This window comes from Salvelinus fontinalis, chromosome 24 (genome assembly GCF_029448725.1).
Source record: "Salvelinus fontinalis isolate EN_2023a chromosome 24, ASM2944872v1, whole genome shotgun sequence".
In the NCBI taxonomy this organism is placed as follows: Eukaryota; Metazoa; Chordata; class Actinopteri; order Salmoniformes; family Salmonidae; genus Salvelinus; species Salvelinus fontinalis.
Genome location: NC_074688.1, coordinates 36780023 through 36795584, shown reverse-complemented (window position 1 = coordinate 36795584; position 15562 = coordinate 36780023). Strand labels below are relative to the sequence as shown.

The 15562-nt window shown below is 42.9% G+C and overlaps 1 protein-coding gene across 2 annotated transcripts; it reads right to left on the bottom strand.

Moving 5' to 3' along the window:
* Positions 1-2965: 2965 nt before the first annotated feature.
* LOC129822381 (amyloid beta precursor protein binding family B member 1-like) lies at positions 2966-14088 on the bottom strand. 2 transcript variants are annotated; one of them, XM_055880626.1, is made up of 14 exons: positions 13922-14088; positions 12616-13215; positions 12261-12469; positions 12073-12132; positions 11503-11579; positions 11325-11382; positions 10986-11132; positions 10472-10599; positions 7846-7960; positions 6023-6107; positions 5841-5936; positions 5534-5649; positions 5244-5420; positions 2966-5062 (listed from the first exon to the last, which is right to left on the bottom strand). In XM_055880626.1, exons 2-14 carry the CDS (start codon positions 13196-13198, stop codon positions 4907-4909), a joined length of 2007 nt encoding a protein of 668 aa, XP_055736601.1. In that variant the 5' UTR covers positions 13199-13215; positions 13922-14088; the 3' UTR covers positions 2966-4906. The 2 variants fall into 2 exon arrangements, with proteins under 2 accessions (XP_055736601.1, XP_055736602.1); XM_055880627.1 differs by having other exon boundaries at positions 5856-5936.
* Positions 14089-15562: the final 1474 nt, after the last annotated feature.

The window sequence follows — 15562 nt, the reverse complement described above, 5'->3', positions numbered from 1 at the left end:
AATATGCCCTTTGAACCTTTCACTCAATGCACATGGGACGAGAAACAAAAGACACAGAAGGAACCTTCCACTAATAGGACCAGACACATGTATTTGCATAATATATTCCCTATGAACATCCCCAAAATCAAACTGAATCAATCAACCATTTTCAGTCACATTAGATTTTATGTGCTCTGAATATTGTGCACATGTTTTTTACCAAAGTGTTACAGGAGACATGTCAAAGGAAACATTGACATAAACCCATCAGCCCTGAAGAGAAAACGTAATAGAAAAACTCTGGCATTATTTGTAGCCTACATTTATCTTGATTATGTATAGTACTACCTCAAAATACTAAAAAGCTTTTGACACACAGTATGTCTAAAGATAGAAGTTACATTTTCATTTTGCCATGAAAGGGTAGAAATGTAAACAAAACATCTGAAAGCCAACATCAATACGCCCACATGATGAATTCCTACAAAGCAACAGCTTCTTGTTTATCCCTTTTTCCATCTCTCCAGTACATCCTAGTTTTCTAGCTCAGCAGGAGAGGCTGTCTGGCGCGGTCCATCCTTTGTTTCCTTCCCTCTCTTTCTCTCTTTCCCTCCTGATTCGTGTGAAGTTGATCCACCTCTGTGTTGTGCAAACTCCTCTCCTGTGGTTCTGATTGATTCACTACGACCTGACTGACACTCAGAGCCCAACAGTGTCTTTCCTGACGACCAGAAACTACAGATCTCCAAAAAAGAGGAAAAACAAAAGTAACCTTCTCAATAAAGGCACATTTCCACCAGAAAGCATCTAAGGGTTTTGAGAATCCTCATTCAGTGAAGTGGATATATTCACACCATGAGAACCACGAGGAGGATGCATCCTACAGGGATTTCTACCATCTCTCCCAGACCTTGATACCAGGTTTAAGATGAAGCTACTGTTCACTTCCTTTATCCAGGCTGTTCTACTCTAGATGTGTGATTAAAGTACCCAGCAGTGAAGATGTGAGCCCACTCCACGGCTCTGAGAGGAAAAGCAATGTTCCACAAGACTACACATTCATTACTCAAAATAAATCTCCATTACACAAATGCCGTATGCATAATTATAGAAATAATTATAGTCGTGATTATTTTCTCCGTGAGCCGAACTCCTTTAAATTGTGATTGACACATAGTGTGAAAGACTAACACAGGCACATGGGAATAAATAAATCTAGTCACATACACTCACACACGTTGAATATGCTTTAGAAATGTGTTTCAGCGTGATGGCAAACAGTAGAATAAAGAAACATAACAATGGGACTCAGCATGGATGGCTAAAAACATACCACCGCTCAATCATAATTATATGGAACAGTATGAATACATTTGAGGAAACAGGAAAATCAGAGACAGAAATAATTATATTTCCTTGCTTTTGAATAGCATATTTTCATGTAAGTACATTATTTTCTAATAGAGATAATAACCAAGATCAAATCTATAGCTTGTTGTTTAAGCATAAGGATGTATAGGCTAAAGAAACTCAGTTGTGGAAGTAGCGGAGGGTAGCAGGACATTGATATGGATCACTTCCATCAACAACACTGAACTCAGACACCCTCCCACTGAACTCAGACACCCTCCCACTGAACTCAGACACCCTCCCACTGAATTCAGACACTCTCCCACTGAATTCAGACACCCTCCCACTGAACTCAGACACCCTCCCACTGAACTCAGACACCCTCCCACTGAATTCAGACACCCTCCCACTGAACTCAGACACCCTCCCACTGAACTCAGACACCCTCCCACTGAACTCAGACACCCTCCCACTGAACTCAGACACCCTCCCACTGAACTCAGACACCCTCCCACTGAATTCAGACACCCTCCCACTGAACTCAGACACCCTCCCACTGAATTCAGACACCCTCCCACTGTGAGCCAGCACACCTCAAATTAATCAAACTACAGTACATTGTAAAAATGAGGGACGAGGGAACACAAGCAAAACCCCAAACACACAACCAACCCAGTCTGAATGGGGCGGGGAGCTGGCCAATCCCTTATAAAGGACCCAAGCCCTTGATGTGTCCCACAGCACAGCAGTGCAGTCCCGCTGGCAGGGAATAGGAGAGATATTCTCGTGAAGGAGTGTCCATTACACGTCTGGGCCTGGACCACTTGATGTGCACCTTTCCCCCCAAAGCCATCTCCTATGGAAACAATAACCAGCCTATATACAGCATCCCTCACTGGGCCTTTTGATTTGATCACTCCCTGGGCCTTTTCAATACAACAGGAGGGGGAAAGCATACAGACATGAATGAACAGGTGACATGGGGTGACCTCTGCATGTTATTCATGCATGGGCCTTGCACCAATAGAGAATGATAGAGGCCTTTCGTGGCCAAAAGGCCTTATTAGCATGGGCAGCGCAATTGAGGGCTTCCACCATTTTAATCTAGTCAACTGGGTGGGACTTCCAAATTCATTGGCTGATCCCTCCTGGTGACCCTGTTGGAGTCATGTCGAACCGGGTCATCAGGAGGGATCAGCCAATCGTGAAGAAGCAAATTGACTACTTAAAAATGATCCTCAATGGCGCTGCCCATGCTGTCACATATGCTACAATGGCACAGATAGAGAGTAGTCCTCTATCTATCTCTATGCTTGCACCTCACACAATACATATGGTAAAACCAAAGTCAGCAGGTTTCATACATATGCAAAGGACTAGACAGCCTGCCCGGTCTGGCTTCGCTTCCATTTTAATGGGATTACTAGGAATGTCAGATAAAAAAACCTTGATGGAAAATTGAGGATTTATGTGGTTCTACCACCGGTTACGAAAGGAGACAATTTACAGACTAATCCACAACTGCCTTTTGGAATACAATCTCACCAATCCACATGGCTTCACTCAACACGTCACACCAAAACCATGCAAATTATTCCACTAAGCGGGTGAAAAAAATATGCAACACCAAAAATAAGATATGTTCACATTTATTTATTGTGCAGGGACTTTTATATACAGATACATTTTATACACCTAATTTACATGAATTGTGAAATAAATGTATCAGCTAGTGTTCCAATATTCCTCGTTTTTAATGTTGACTTTGGAAGTACTAACATAACAGAATTAGAAAAAGGAGCACAATGATAAGTGAACAGTGACATGAGATACAGTATAGTATTATACAATTAAATCCAGTCTAATTATTTCAGATAGTGTTTCTATATTTTACATGTTTCATTTTGTTATAGGTCAAATAACTATTGCACTAAATACTTCTGACAAACACATTTCATTTGTATTTTATTTTTTACATAAAAACCACAACTAGTCTGACTTATGTTCTCTAATACAATCAATAATGAGCAACTGTGCAACTGCTCCTCAGTAGTGTCCATTATAGTGTATGAAAACAATACAAAATACATTACTTAGAGGGACCATGGCCCAAACAGAGCAAAAAGTGGTAAAAAAATGTAAATAAATAAAATCATAAATCATTCTCTCAATGTTATCCCTGTCCCAGGGCGGTGACTAAGGGAGACAGATACTGACCTGCTCTCAGCTACTCAGTGGAAAGGACCTGACAGTGACAACTAATCTACTACTAGCTAGTTTATATATTGATAGACACGGATACAGGCTAGTGACATGCCTTACAAACACTTATTAACAGGTACAGAATTCAGCCCTCTTTACCATGAAGTAGCACACATCTAGTATGTTACAATTACTAAGAGTTCTGCACTAAACCGCTGCAGGCAGATATGACCCTGGTTATTCCTCAAAGCTATTAAAACATGCAGTGCGTGGTGAGGTCCTACACTACTATTTGGTGGTGGTGGTTACCAGCTGCGGTTGACTGACTCAGATAGAAAACTCAGGCGATGAGCTGTTGTGTTTTCAGGGCACTTTTCCATGATCAGAAGTCTATTTTCACCATTGCCTCTTTTTGTTGGCTAAGCCCTAGTCAGATATAGCCAGGCCCCTACATTAAAGAACCCACAGCACAGTGAGTGCTGCTATATAACCGTTTGGAAGCCTGGCAAGCCATTCTACCACCACCACATACAGGAAAGTCTGATTATTGCACAGAAGCACTGAACTTGCAAATGTTCATGCAAATGTAGGGGAAACGCAACTACAGTACACTCTGAAATCACTGGTTGTTCACTACGACGTGACACATGATTATTCACTTCTTTAATGGAAGACTAAAACACACTGTTTTGCAGTGGGGAACATGAAGCTCTCTAGGTGACCCTCTACTTGGGCTCTTAGAACCTCAGTTGGACAGGAGTAGAGGCTGAGGAGTGTGCAGGGTAATGACATGATAGAAAACAAACATCAGGAGACTCTACTAGGCTCGACGGTGACTGCATGACCTTCTGCAGACACCAGTAGAACATTTAAAAAAAAAGAGGTGCTGTTACTGTTTGGGGAAGAGCATGGCCCCATGACTCAACCATAGTTGCAAAGAAATTAGATGTATTTCTGTGTGGAATCCTCCTAGCTTCCTACAGTGAAGAAACATGAAGTTACATCCCATCACACGAACACTTCCTGCCAGACATGGTTTCTGCTAAAACACAAAAATAGTGACAAACAGATTAAATCCCAACAACAGAACAAATAATGGGCCGTTGTCAGGGCTCATTCAGTTTGAGTACAAAGCTAAAGGAGAGTTATACAGTAGATGTATAGAAAAACACTTTGCAATCACTAGTAAGTAAGCATTTCCTCAGTTACATATAACTCCATGCACTAATGAAAGGACTATCTCTAAGGAAGGTCAAAAGGAGTGTAAGGCCGACAGAAACGGCAGAAAGAGAGAGAGAAAGAGAGGAGTGGAGGAGTGAGCTGGAGCTGCTGTGATGGGTTAGTGTTGGTGGGGAGGAGATCTCTCTTCTGCTCAGGGGGACTGGGACCCTGACCTGTACTGCTTGAAGCTTCCCAGCAGACTCTGGACCCCAATCCTGACCCGGCGGGCCATGGAGTCAGCAGGGGGAGTGGGCAAGCAGGAGCCCAGGCTGGGAGGCCTCGCATCCAGACACTTCTGGTAGCGCAGCTGTGGACAGAACACACACACACAGCAGGACTCCATCAGTACAGACACTGAAACATATCAATACCATTCCAGTTTATTAATAAAATGTTCTATACTATAGACAACATATCATCCTTCAGCCCGTCTCTCTAGACCACTGATTAATCAATAATGGAGTCCACTGTCCAGTCTGTTGACTCACCATGCAGGCGGCCTGCACCGCCTCACTCAGGCTGGCAGCGTTGGGCTCACACCAGAACATGTGACAGATGAAGTCCCCGGGGCCCTTGGCCATGATGAAGGCAAAGGTGTGGATGTCCTTCCCCACACCCATGAAAGACAGGAACCGCACCCGGCACTCTGACATCACCTCCTCAGTCTGGGAAGGACAGAGGAGACAGCATGGTCAGGAGAGAGCCATACTGACATGACAGCTACCAAATGTCTGTGTGTAACAGAGATGATGTTGTGGATGGGTTAGTTAGTAACTACCTCTCTGGTGAGGATGGTGAGAGTGGCAGGGGCCACGTTGACAGAGACGGGGGTCCAATCCTGCTTCCTTGTGCTGTTCATTGCCGCCTCCAAAGCATCATTGATTGTGTCCACACCTAGGAGACGAGAAAGTTTGACAGTATCAGTATCCACAGTATCCACAGGGTAAGGTAAACTGCATGGGAGTAGCTAGCTAGCTACGTGTGCAGTGAAGCAAAACACAGTCCCACACAAAGCACAGCCATATGCTTTATTGCACAGCTAGATATATTTACCTAACTACTAAGTAAATAAAAGATTTCCTTACCCATGCGTCCCTTACCTACAGGCTTGGTCACAGGTACGTTACCAAGGTAATACACAAGGAAACGTTGGAAATTCTCATTTTTTGGAACGGGAAACTCTGCAGAGGAAGAGATAGGGATGGAGTTAGTGTCTGGTGTTTTACTTCTGTTCTAAAATTAACTGTAGAACTATCACAGGGATTACCTTGAGCAGGAATCTCCATAGCTTTGCACTGGTCAGAATTGTACCTGCTCAGAAATGGCTTGGATAACTTCCTCTCTGTCATTATCTGAATGTAGAGAGAGACATGTTCAGCTCATCGTGAAACGAGATTCCACCAGAAATAGTATATTAGATGTGACATACAGTTGAAGTCGGAAGTATACATACACCTTAGCCAAATGCATTTAAAACTCAGTTTTTCACAATCCCTGACATTTAATCCTAGTAAAAATTCCCTGGTCTTAGGTCAGTTAGGATCACCACTTTATTTTAAGAACATGAAATGTCAGAATAGTAGTAGATAGAATGATTTATTTCAGCTTTTATTTCTTTCATCACATTCCCAGTGGGTCATAAGTTTACACACACTCAATTAGTATTTGGTAGCATTGCCTTTAAATTGTTTAACTTGGGTCAAACGTTTCAAGTAGCCTTCCACAGCTTCCCACAATAAGTTGGGTGAATTTTGGCCAATTCCTCCTTGCAGAACTGGTGTAACTGAGTCAGGTTTGTAGGCCTCCTTGCTCGCACACACTTTTTCAGTTCTGCCCACAAATCTTCTATAGGATTGAGGTCAGGGCTTTGTGATGGCCACTCCAATACCTTGACTTTGTTGTCCTTAAGCCATTTTGCCACAACTTTGGAAGTATGCTTGGAGTCATTGTACATTTGGAAGACCCATTTGCGAGCAAGCTTTAACTTCCTGACTGATGTCTTGAGATATTGCTTCAATATATCCACATAATTCTCCTGCCTCATGATGCCATCTATTTTGTGAAGTGCACCAGTCCCTCTTGCAGCAAAGCACCCCCACAACATGATGCTGCCAGCCCCCGTGCTTCACGGTTGGGATGGTGTTCTTCAGCTTGCAAGTCTCACCCTCTTTCCTCCAAACATAATGATGGTCATTATGGCCAAACAGTTCTATTTCTGTTTCATCAGACAAGAGGACATTTCTCCAAAAAGTACGATCTTTGTCCCCATGTGCAGTTGCAAACCATAGTCTGTTTTTTTTTAATGGCGGTTTAGGAGGAGTGGCTTCTTCCTTGCTGAGCGGCCTTTCAGGTTATGTCGATATAGGACTCATTTTACTGTGGATATAGATACTTTTGTACCCGTTTCCTCCAGCATCTTCACAAGGTCCTTTGCTGTTGTTCTGGGATTGATTTACACTTTTCGCACCATAGTACGTTCATCTCTAGGAGACAGAACGCGTCTCCTTCCTGAGCGGTATGACGGCTGCGTGGTCCCATGGTGTTTATACTTGAGTACTATTGTTTGTACAGATAAACGTGGTACATTCAGGCATTTGGAAATTGCTCCCAAGGATGAACCAGACTTGTGGAGGTCTACAATTTAATTTCGAAGGTCTTGGCTGATTTCTTTTGATTTTCCCTTGATGTCAAGCAAAGAGGCAGTGAGTTTGAAGATAGGCCTTGAAATACATCCACAGGTACACCTCCAATTGACTCAAATGATGTCAATTAGCCTATCAGACGCTTCTAAAGCCATGACATAATTTTCTGGAATTTTCCAAGCTGTTTAAAGGCACAGTCAAATTAGTGTATGTAAACTTCTGACACTAGAATTTTGATACAGTGAATGATAAGTGAAATAATCTGTCTGTAAACAATTGTTGGAAAAATGACTTGTGTTGTGCACAAAGTAGATGTCCTAACCGACTTGCCAAAACTATAGTTTGTTAACAAGAAATTTGCATAGTGGTTGAAAAATGAGTTTTAATGACTCCAACCTAAGTGTATGTAAACTTCCAACTTCAACTGTAGAAAACATGGGAGTCTCACCCTGGAGCACATCTCATGCAGACTGGTGGCAATGTTCTTGGCAGGTGAGTCACAGCGGAACACGTGACACTTGAGGACCTGGGTTAGGTTGTCTCGCGCTACATAAGCAAAGTCTCTGTTTTAACAAATACAGAAAAGTACACCTTTTACATACTGGTACATGAACCCATGCATTTCTCCATCTTTAATGATAACCACCCACAAGAAAAAAAACTGGCAAAACAAAACAGATTGCATGCAATCATGTTAGATATGACAATACAATAAATTAAACTATACGTAGGATAAACACCCTCGGACATGAGAATACATTTCTAAAAGAAAAACTGAAAATAATCGTATCTGTACAATACCTTTCCCTGTATAGGGCAGCGAAATGCAGCATGAAAATAAATAATGATCAGTTAAACACAGTTATTACAAAAACACTAGCAGAAAATTAAAATCAGATTCGTGGTGAATGTCATTGAAAAGAACTTATTGCAATACCATGGACAACCCACCATAGAGCAGCTGTGTTGTTGCAATATCATGGACAACCCACCATAGAGCAGCTGTGTTATTGCAATACCATGGACAACCCACCATAGAGCAGCTGTGTTATTGCAATACCATGGACAACCCACCATAGAGCAGCTGTGTTGTTGCAATATCATGGACAACCCACCATAGAGCAGCTGTGTTATTGCAATACCATGGACAACCCACCATAGAGCAGCTGTGTTATTGCAATACCATGGACAACCCACCATAGAGCAGCTGTGTTATTGCAATACCATGGACAACCCACCATAGAGCAGCTGTGTTAATGCAATACCATGGACAACCCACCATAGAGCAGCTGTGTTAATGCAATATCATGGACAACCCACCATATTGCAGCTGTGTTATTGCAATACCATGGACAACCCACCATAGAGCAGCTGTATTATTGCAATACCATGGACAACCCACCATAGAGCAGCTGTGTTAATGCAATATCATGGACAACCCACAATAGAGCAGCTGTGTTAATGCAATAACATGGACAACCCACCGTAGAGCAGCTGTGTTAATGCAATACTATAGACAACCCACCAGAGGGCAGTGTTGTCTCATGGTTGCAGTTCTGTATTTAAGCATGCCATTGCCAAGTTGGGTTCAAATCCAGTTAGGACTCATAGGCCGCATTTACAAAGGCAGCCCAATTCAGATCTTTTTTTCACTAATTGGTCTTTTGACTAATCAGTCCAGCTCTAAAAAATTCTAATGTGAAAAAATCTGATGTGATTGGTCAAAAGATCAAAATGTGGAAACATATGAGAATTGGGCTGCCTGTGTAAATGCAGCTGTAATGACTCACACAGCTGGGCAAAGAACTGCTATGTGCAAATTCAGAAGGAAAACAGACCCATATCCACAGGTCTAGGATGGGAAAACGCTACCCTAAGGCATGAAGATGAACATGTTTTAATAATACTTCTTTATTTATTTTTTTCACTTTTATTTAACCAGGTAGGCGACCTGGCCAAGATTAAGCAAAGCAGTTCAACACATACAACAACACAGAGTTACACATGGAATAAACAAAGATACAGTCAATAATACAGTAGAAAAATAAGTCTATATACAGTGTGTGCAAATGAGTAAGTAAGATAAGGGAGGTAAGGCAATAAAGTAGGCCATAGTGGCGAGGTAATTACGATATAGCAATTAAACACTGGAGTGATAGATGTGCAGAAGACGAATGTCAAAGTAGAGATACTGGGGTGCAAAGGAGCAAAGTAAATAAAGAAATACAGTATGGGGATGAGATAGTTGGATGGGCTATTTACAGATGGGCTATGTACAGGTGCAATGATCTGTGAGCTGCTCTGACAGCTGGTGCTTGAAGTTAGTGAGGGAGATAAGAGTCTCCAGCTTGTAGAGCGTGCTGTGGGTGGGTGCTGCTATGGTGACCAGTGAACTGAGATAAGGCGGGGGTTTAGCTAGCAAAACTTAATGCTGCAATATGTAACTTTTTTTGGGGGGGGGGGGCGACCAAATTCACATACAAATGAGAGTTATAGATCTGTCACTCATCGAAAGCAAGTCTAAGAAGCGGTAGATCTATTCCATGTGCACTATTTCTATGCTTCAATGAGAATTAATATTTTCTGTGTACACCAAATTCAAACAGGTGAAAATACAATATTTTTAGTTATGGAAAATATATTTCACAGCGGTTTAGAAGGTACAAACATTCTCTACACTTAAACTTGCTTGTTTTGTCACAAACTGAAATTTGGTAAACTATTAGAATTTTTGCAACCAAGAAATGGCGTAGCAATTTCTACAGTGTGCATCTTTAAGAAAATGGAACAAATTACCAGCTTTTATGTAATTCCCAGTGTCTAATATCTCTTAATTAGGTGTGGATGGGTCACGATGAAGTAATAGTTAAGTGACGGCTAAGACTAGATAAACAAGTTACTAATAGATTGTGCTAAATAAACACTATATAAAATATTACAAATTCCAAAGAGTTAAACAGCATTTTCTGTTCCTGTAAAAGTAGCTACATCACTTAATCGGACTGCCACAGTTGTGCAGTGCTTTACAACCTCCAGATGTGGTGCCAAACGGTGACTAACTAGTGGACACTCACCTGCCGTTGTCTCGGCCCACACCCCACACGCGGATGCTGGCAATAGGCTGGGAGTGCAGCAGAGTCTGGCCCAGTGGGTCGATCAGATTCATAGTGTCATTCTCCAGGACCATCAGCATGTCCTTACCCTGGTAACACAACACAAACATATCACGATCCTCCTGAAGCACCACCATGCATAGGAAATTGAACCAAATTACATTTGAATGTGCCATCTGTTCTACAACTAATAATATTCTAGCAAACACCTGTTAGACTTGATCCCGTTTTAGATGAAGAGACATTCCCAAGCATTGGTGCATATGGATGACTATAATTACTATGATGTTCAACATTATTCAACACAGAGCAGCTGCAGGGAATAGCAGTAAATGTGAGAGGTTGCTGGGTAAAAATAGACCAAGCAAGGTAAACAGAGGGTGTTGCCCAGACATCAACCGCATGCCCAGGCTCTTCCCCCAAACAGGAAGAGCCCACCCCAGTCCCTTACTGTAGCCCTGCTCCTCAAACTCACCTCTCCCCAGATGCCAGCAGTGTCATGGAGGTTGTGTTTATGGTAGGACAGCTGTCTAATGCAGTTGTTGACAGCCACGCTGCTCTTCGCTGGTGCCATGTCCTCTTCAGACATCTCCACCCAGCCCAGAGAGCGCACAGCAAAATACTGGAATAGCAAATTGAGGCAGGAGAGAACACAGGATGGGCCAGAGAGAGGGAGAAGGATAAACCGACAGACGCAGTCCAATTAGGAAAGGGAAGAGTAGTTGTATGTTGACAGGAAAGGGACAGACAGACGACTACAGTCTTCCTGCCTCAGTGCATTAGTGAGTGTAAATGTAAGTGAATTTGAATGTACCTTAACCTCCAAGTCAGTGCAATGGGGATCAAGGTTCTCCTCTTCAGATTGAGAACAGCTATAAGGCAGTCAGGTATAGTTTGAGAAAGAATAAGAGAAAGAGAAGGGTTTAAGAGAGACTGTTTTGGCTGAAAATGAGAAAGCTTATCACATAATGTACTACCACAACACCACTTACTTGAGGTTGATGGATGCATAGCGCAGGGTTGCCCCTTCAAACTCCTTCAGGCTCTGATCAGAAGCCACCTCTCCCTCCTGCAATCAAGAAAAATACAAAGAATTTGTCAATTCATTATCACCAAGTTGATCAACATCCAGATGTGCTGCCTTCTAAACTCCACTGTTTCTAAAACTGAAATATTGTGGGTTGAAGCTGGGAAATGTCATGTGCTCTGTTATGGTATTATTATTTTGGCTATTGAAGCGTAATGCTCTGCTTCTGTCCCTTAGTACACACCAAGACAGTAAAAAAACAAAACGTAACCCTACTTTTTCCATGTCAACTATTTTCCACATAATAATGATTTATCCGCAGAGTCTGTGGTGAGAGTTTACGTTGAATGTATATTACAAATTATGTTTTTCAATGAATAATCGGAGACATAAAAATGTCTTTTTCCATACTCATTAAAATAAATAGAAGGTATTTTAACTGTGTTGCGCTTTTGGTATAGTCTATCCTAAATGTGAGGTCTTAGCCATGTCCAGATTCTCATTAGTACTTATTAATATTCACTCTGTCTCTTACCTTCCACAGCTCTCCATCACTAGTCCCTTCATCTGGGTTAGAGAGGTCTCCCCATGTTTCCTAGGAGTCAGACAAATACATGATGCCGTTTTTCTCCCAATATTCCAAATTGGGAGAGCATAGATCTAAGTTCTCTACGAACAGAACATGACACAAATCATCCCTAAGGCCTATGGGTAAGAGCTCACCTCCTGCTCTTCCTCACAGGGTGTTGTCTCCAGGGACATACTGGAGGACATCATGGAGTCTCCCACCTTGTCCAGAGGGGAGGGGGGCTCCCATTGAGTAGTGCCAGTAGGGATGTGCCAGTAGTAGGTGCCAGAGGTGTCTCGAACCCGCATCCACCCAGAGGGCAGGTCTGTGTCCGCCTCAAAGGCCTCAGAGTCCCAGAAGGACTCTGTGTGGAGAGAAGGGAAGGGTTAGAACGAGGAGTCCGCTAACGTTGCTTGCAACCTGAGAAGCACTTGTTATGTTAGACTAGACTATAATCATCATTGCTCCAACAAAACAGTCACACAGCTGATTTCAACAACTCGCCCTTACCTTTGTTTCCATTTGGAGGGCTTTCAACAGTGCTTTCCTGAGACATTGCTGGCCAGTTGGTTTCTTCATCACTTGGTGTTCCATTCACGTTAGAGAACAGCAGACAGGGATTTCTAGCCACACCACCTCCCTCTCTTTCAGCCTCCACAGTACTCTGTTCGGACTCCCTCTCTTCCTCTATAAGACTGCAGGCCTCTTCATCTTCCTCTGGATCTTCCTTCTCTTTGTCATCTTCTTCACCCTCACCCTCTTCATCCTCTGCAGACAGTAGAGTATCAATGAGTAGTGGCTCCTTGAGGATGGTCTTGGCGGTGTTGGGAGATTTGGTCTGCTCCTCGTTCCTCTGCTCCTCCTCAGTGGTGTTATGAGGGGAGAAGTCCTCTTGGTTCCCATTCTGGTCCTGATGTTTCTCAGCAACTTTCCTCAGCTGGTTCTGCCCCTCCTTGACCCACTTAGCATTGTTGCCGCCAGTGGATTCTTGGTCACTCCAAAGGCCGCTGTCATTCAATTTGTTTTTCAGCACTTCATCTTGATGATGGTTGTTGGCTACATGATAAGACATATCATCATCATGGCCACCCATGGTACTATACAGCAGCTCTGAGGGGAATACAGGAGGGTATGGTTTGAGAGAAAAGAGATGCCTTTGCCCATCTGATCACTCGAGAGATGAGTCAGTTTAGTAATGGGAGAAAGTGACCTGGCTGGCTAGTCAACTGTTTGACATTGTAACGTGAACTAACATTAGTTAACTTGCTAGCGAGGTAAAGGTAATGTTAGCAAGCTAGCCGGGTAGCTAGCTACCCAGCCTAACTAGTTCGCTAACTAACGTTGACATATTAAAGTAGTAAGCTAGGTAGTTAATGTCAGCTAATGTTAACTGCGCCATTAACTAGCTACAGTACATTATCCATGATGACACAAATCGCTACGCTATACAGCTAGCAAACGTTACCAGATATCGACAGTTGGCCAGGCCTCTCTAGCTAGCTTGCTAGTTACTAATTTAGCAAGCAATCAATAACAACTTAAATGCCATGACAATGTCAAACGCTAGCTACTATATTATTGCTAATTTAGCATACCAGCAATGTGGGTTAGCTAACGTTAAGTCAACTAAAATGCAAGGTAGGCGGCTTCGTTAGCCTCCTTGCTAGCTAGCTACAGAAAGTAGCTAGGTGATCATCTGAAATAACGGGCATCATCCGCCATCATCATTCCATAATATGGCCAGAATTGGTAACGTTACACGAACACAAAGGACGGCACTTTAAAATGTGCGCCATTAGCTACTAAATATACTTACTTGTGCTGTCAGTGTGTCTTCGATTAAATATGTTCTCGTTATTGTTACATATTTCCACACGTATAGAGGGGTCGTTTATCTGGATTCCCAGTCAATACTGATGCTGCGCTGTTGTGTATAGTGATGATGAAAGATGGGAAGGGGAGGCGGGCGTACGTCACGAATTTGTCGCTCTGTGTTGCCTCGAGGTTCTCTGCCTCAACCCGCTTACGATCGCTGATCGGAGACCACAGAACACATTATCAAAATATATTTATAGAGGTGTTTTCGTACTAAATCAGTGCCATGGTACAGTGGTCTGAAATAAATGACTATCGCCCCATAGCACTCACTTCTGTCATCATTTAGTGCTTTGAGACTAGTCAAGGATCATATCACCTCCATCTTACCTGTCACCCTAGACCCACTTCAATTTGCTTACCACCCCAATAGCTCCACAGACAATGCAATCGCCATCACACTGCACATTGCCCTATCCCATCTGGACAAGAGGAATACCTATTTACGAATGTTGTTCATTGACTATAGTTCAGCATTCAACACCATAGTACCCTCCAAGTTCATCATTAACCTTGCGGTCCTGGGTCTCAACCCCACCCTGTGCAATTGGGTCCTGGACTTCCTGACAGGCCACCCCCAGGTGGTGAAGGTAGGAAACAACATCTCACACAACGTCAACCAAACAAAGGAGATGATAGTGGACTTCAGGAAACAGCAGAGGGAGCACCCTATCCACATCGACAGGATAGTAGTGGAGAAGGTGGAAAGTTGTAGGTTCCTCAGCGTACACATCACGGACAAAATGAAATGGTCCACCCACACAGACAGTGTGGTGAAAGTGCAACAGCACCTCTTCAACCTAAGGAGGCTGAAGAAATTTGGCTTGTCACCTAAAACCCTCACAAACGTTTATAGATGCACAATTGAGAGCATCCTGTCGGGCTGTATCACTGCCTGGTATGACAACTGCACCGCCCACAACTGCAGGGCTCTCCAGAGGGTGGTGCGGTCTTCAACGGGGGCAAACTACCTGCCCTGCAGGACACCTACAGCACCCGATGTCACAGGAAGGCCAAAAAGATCAAGGACAACAACCACCCGAGCCAAATCCTGTTCACCCCGCTACCATCCAGAAGGCGAGGTCAGTACAGGTGCATCAAAGCTGGGACCGAGAGACTGAAAAACTCAAGGCCATTAGACTTTTGAACAGCCATCACTAGCACAGAGAGGCTGCTGCCTACATACAGACTTGAACTCATTGGCCACTTTAATAAATGGAACACTAGCCACTTAAATAATGCCACTTTAATGTTTACATATCTTGCATTACTCATCTCATATGTACACTACCGTTCAAAAGTTCGGGGTCACCTAGAAATGTCCTTGTTTTTGAAAGAAAAGCTAATTTCTTGTCCATTAAAATAACATTAAATTTATCAGAAATACAGTGTAGACGTTATTGTTGTCAAGTGAAAAGGTTTGGAACCCCTGATATACACTGAACAAAAATATAAACGCAACATGTAAAGTGTTGGCCCCATGTTTCATGAGCTGAAATAAAAGATCCCAGAAACTTTCCATACGCACAAAAAGCTTATTTCTCTCAAAATGTATGCACAAATTTGTTTACATCCCTGTTAG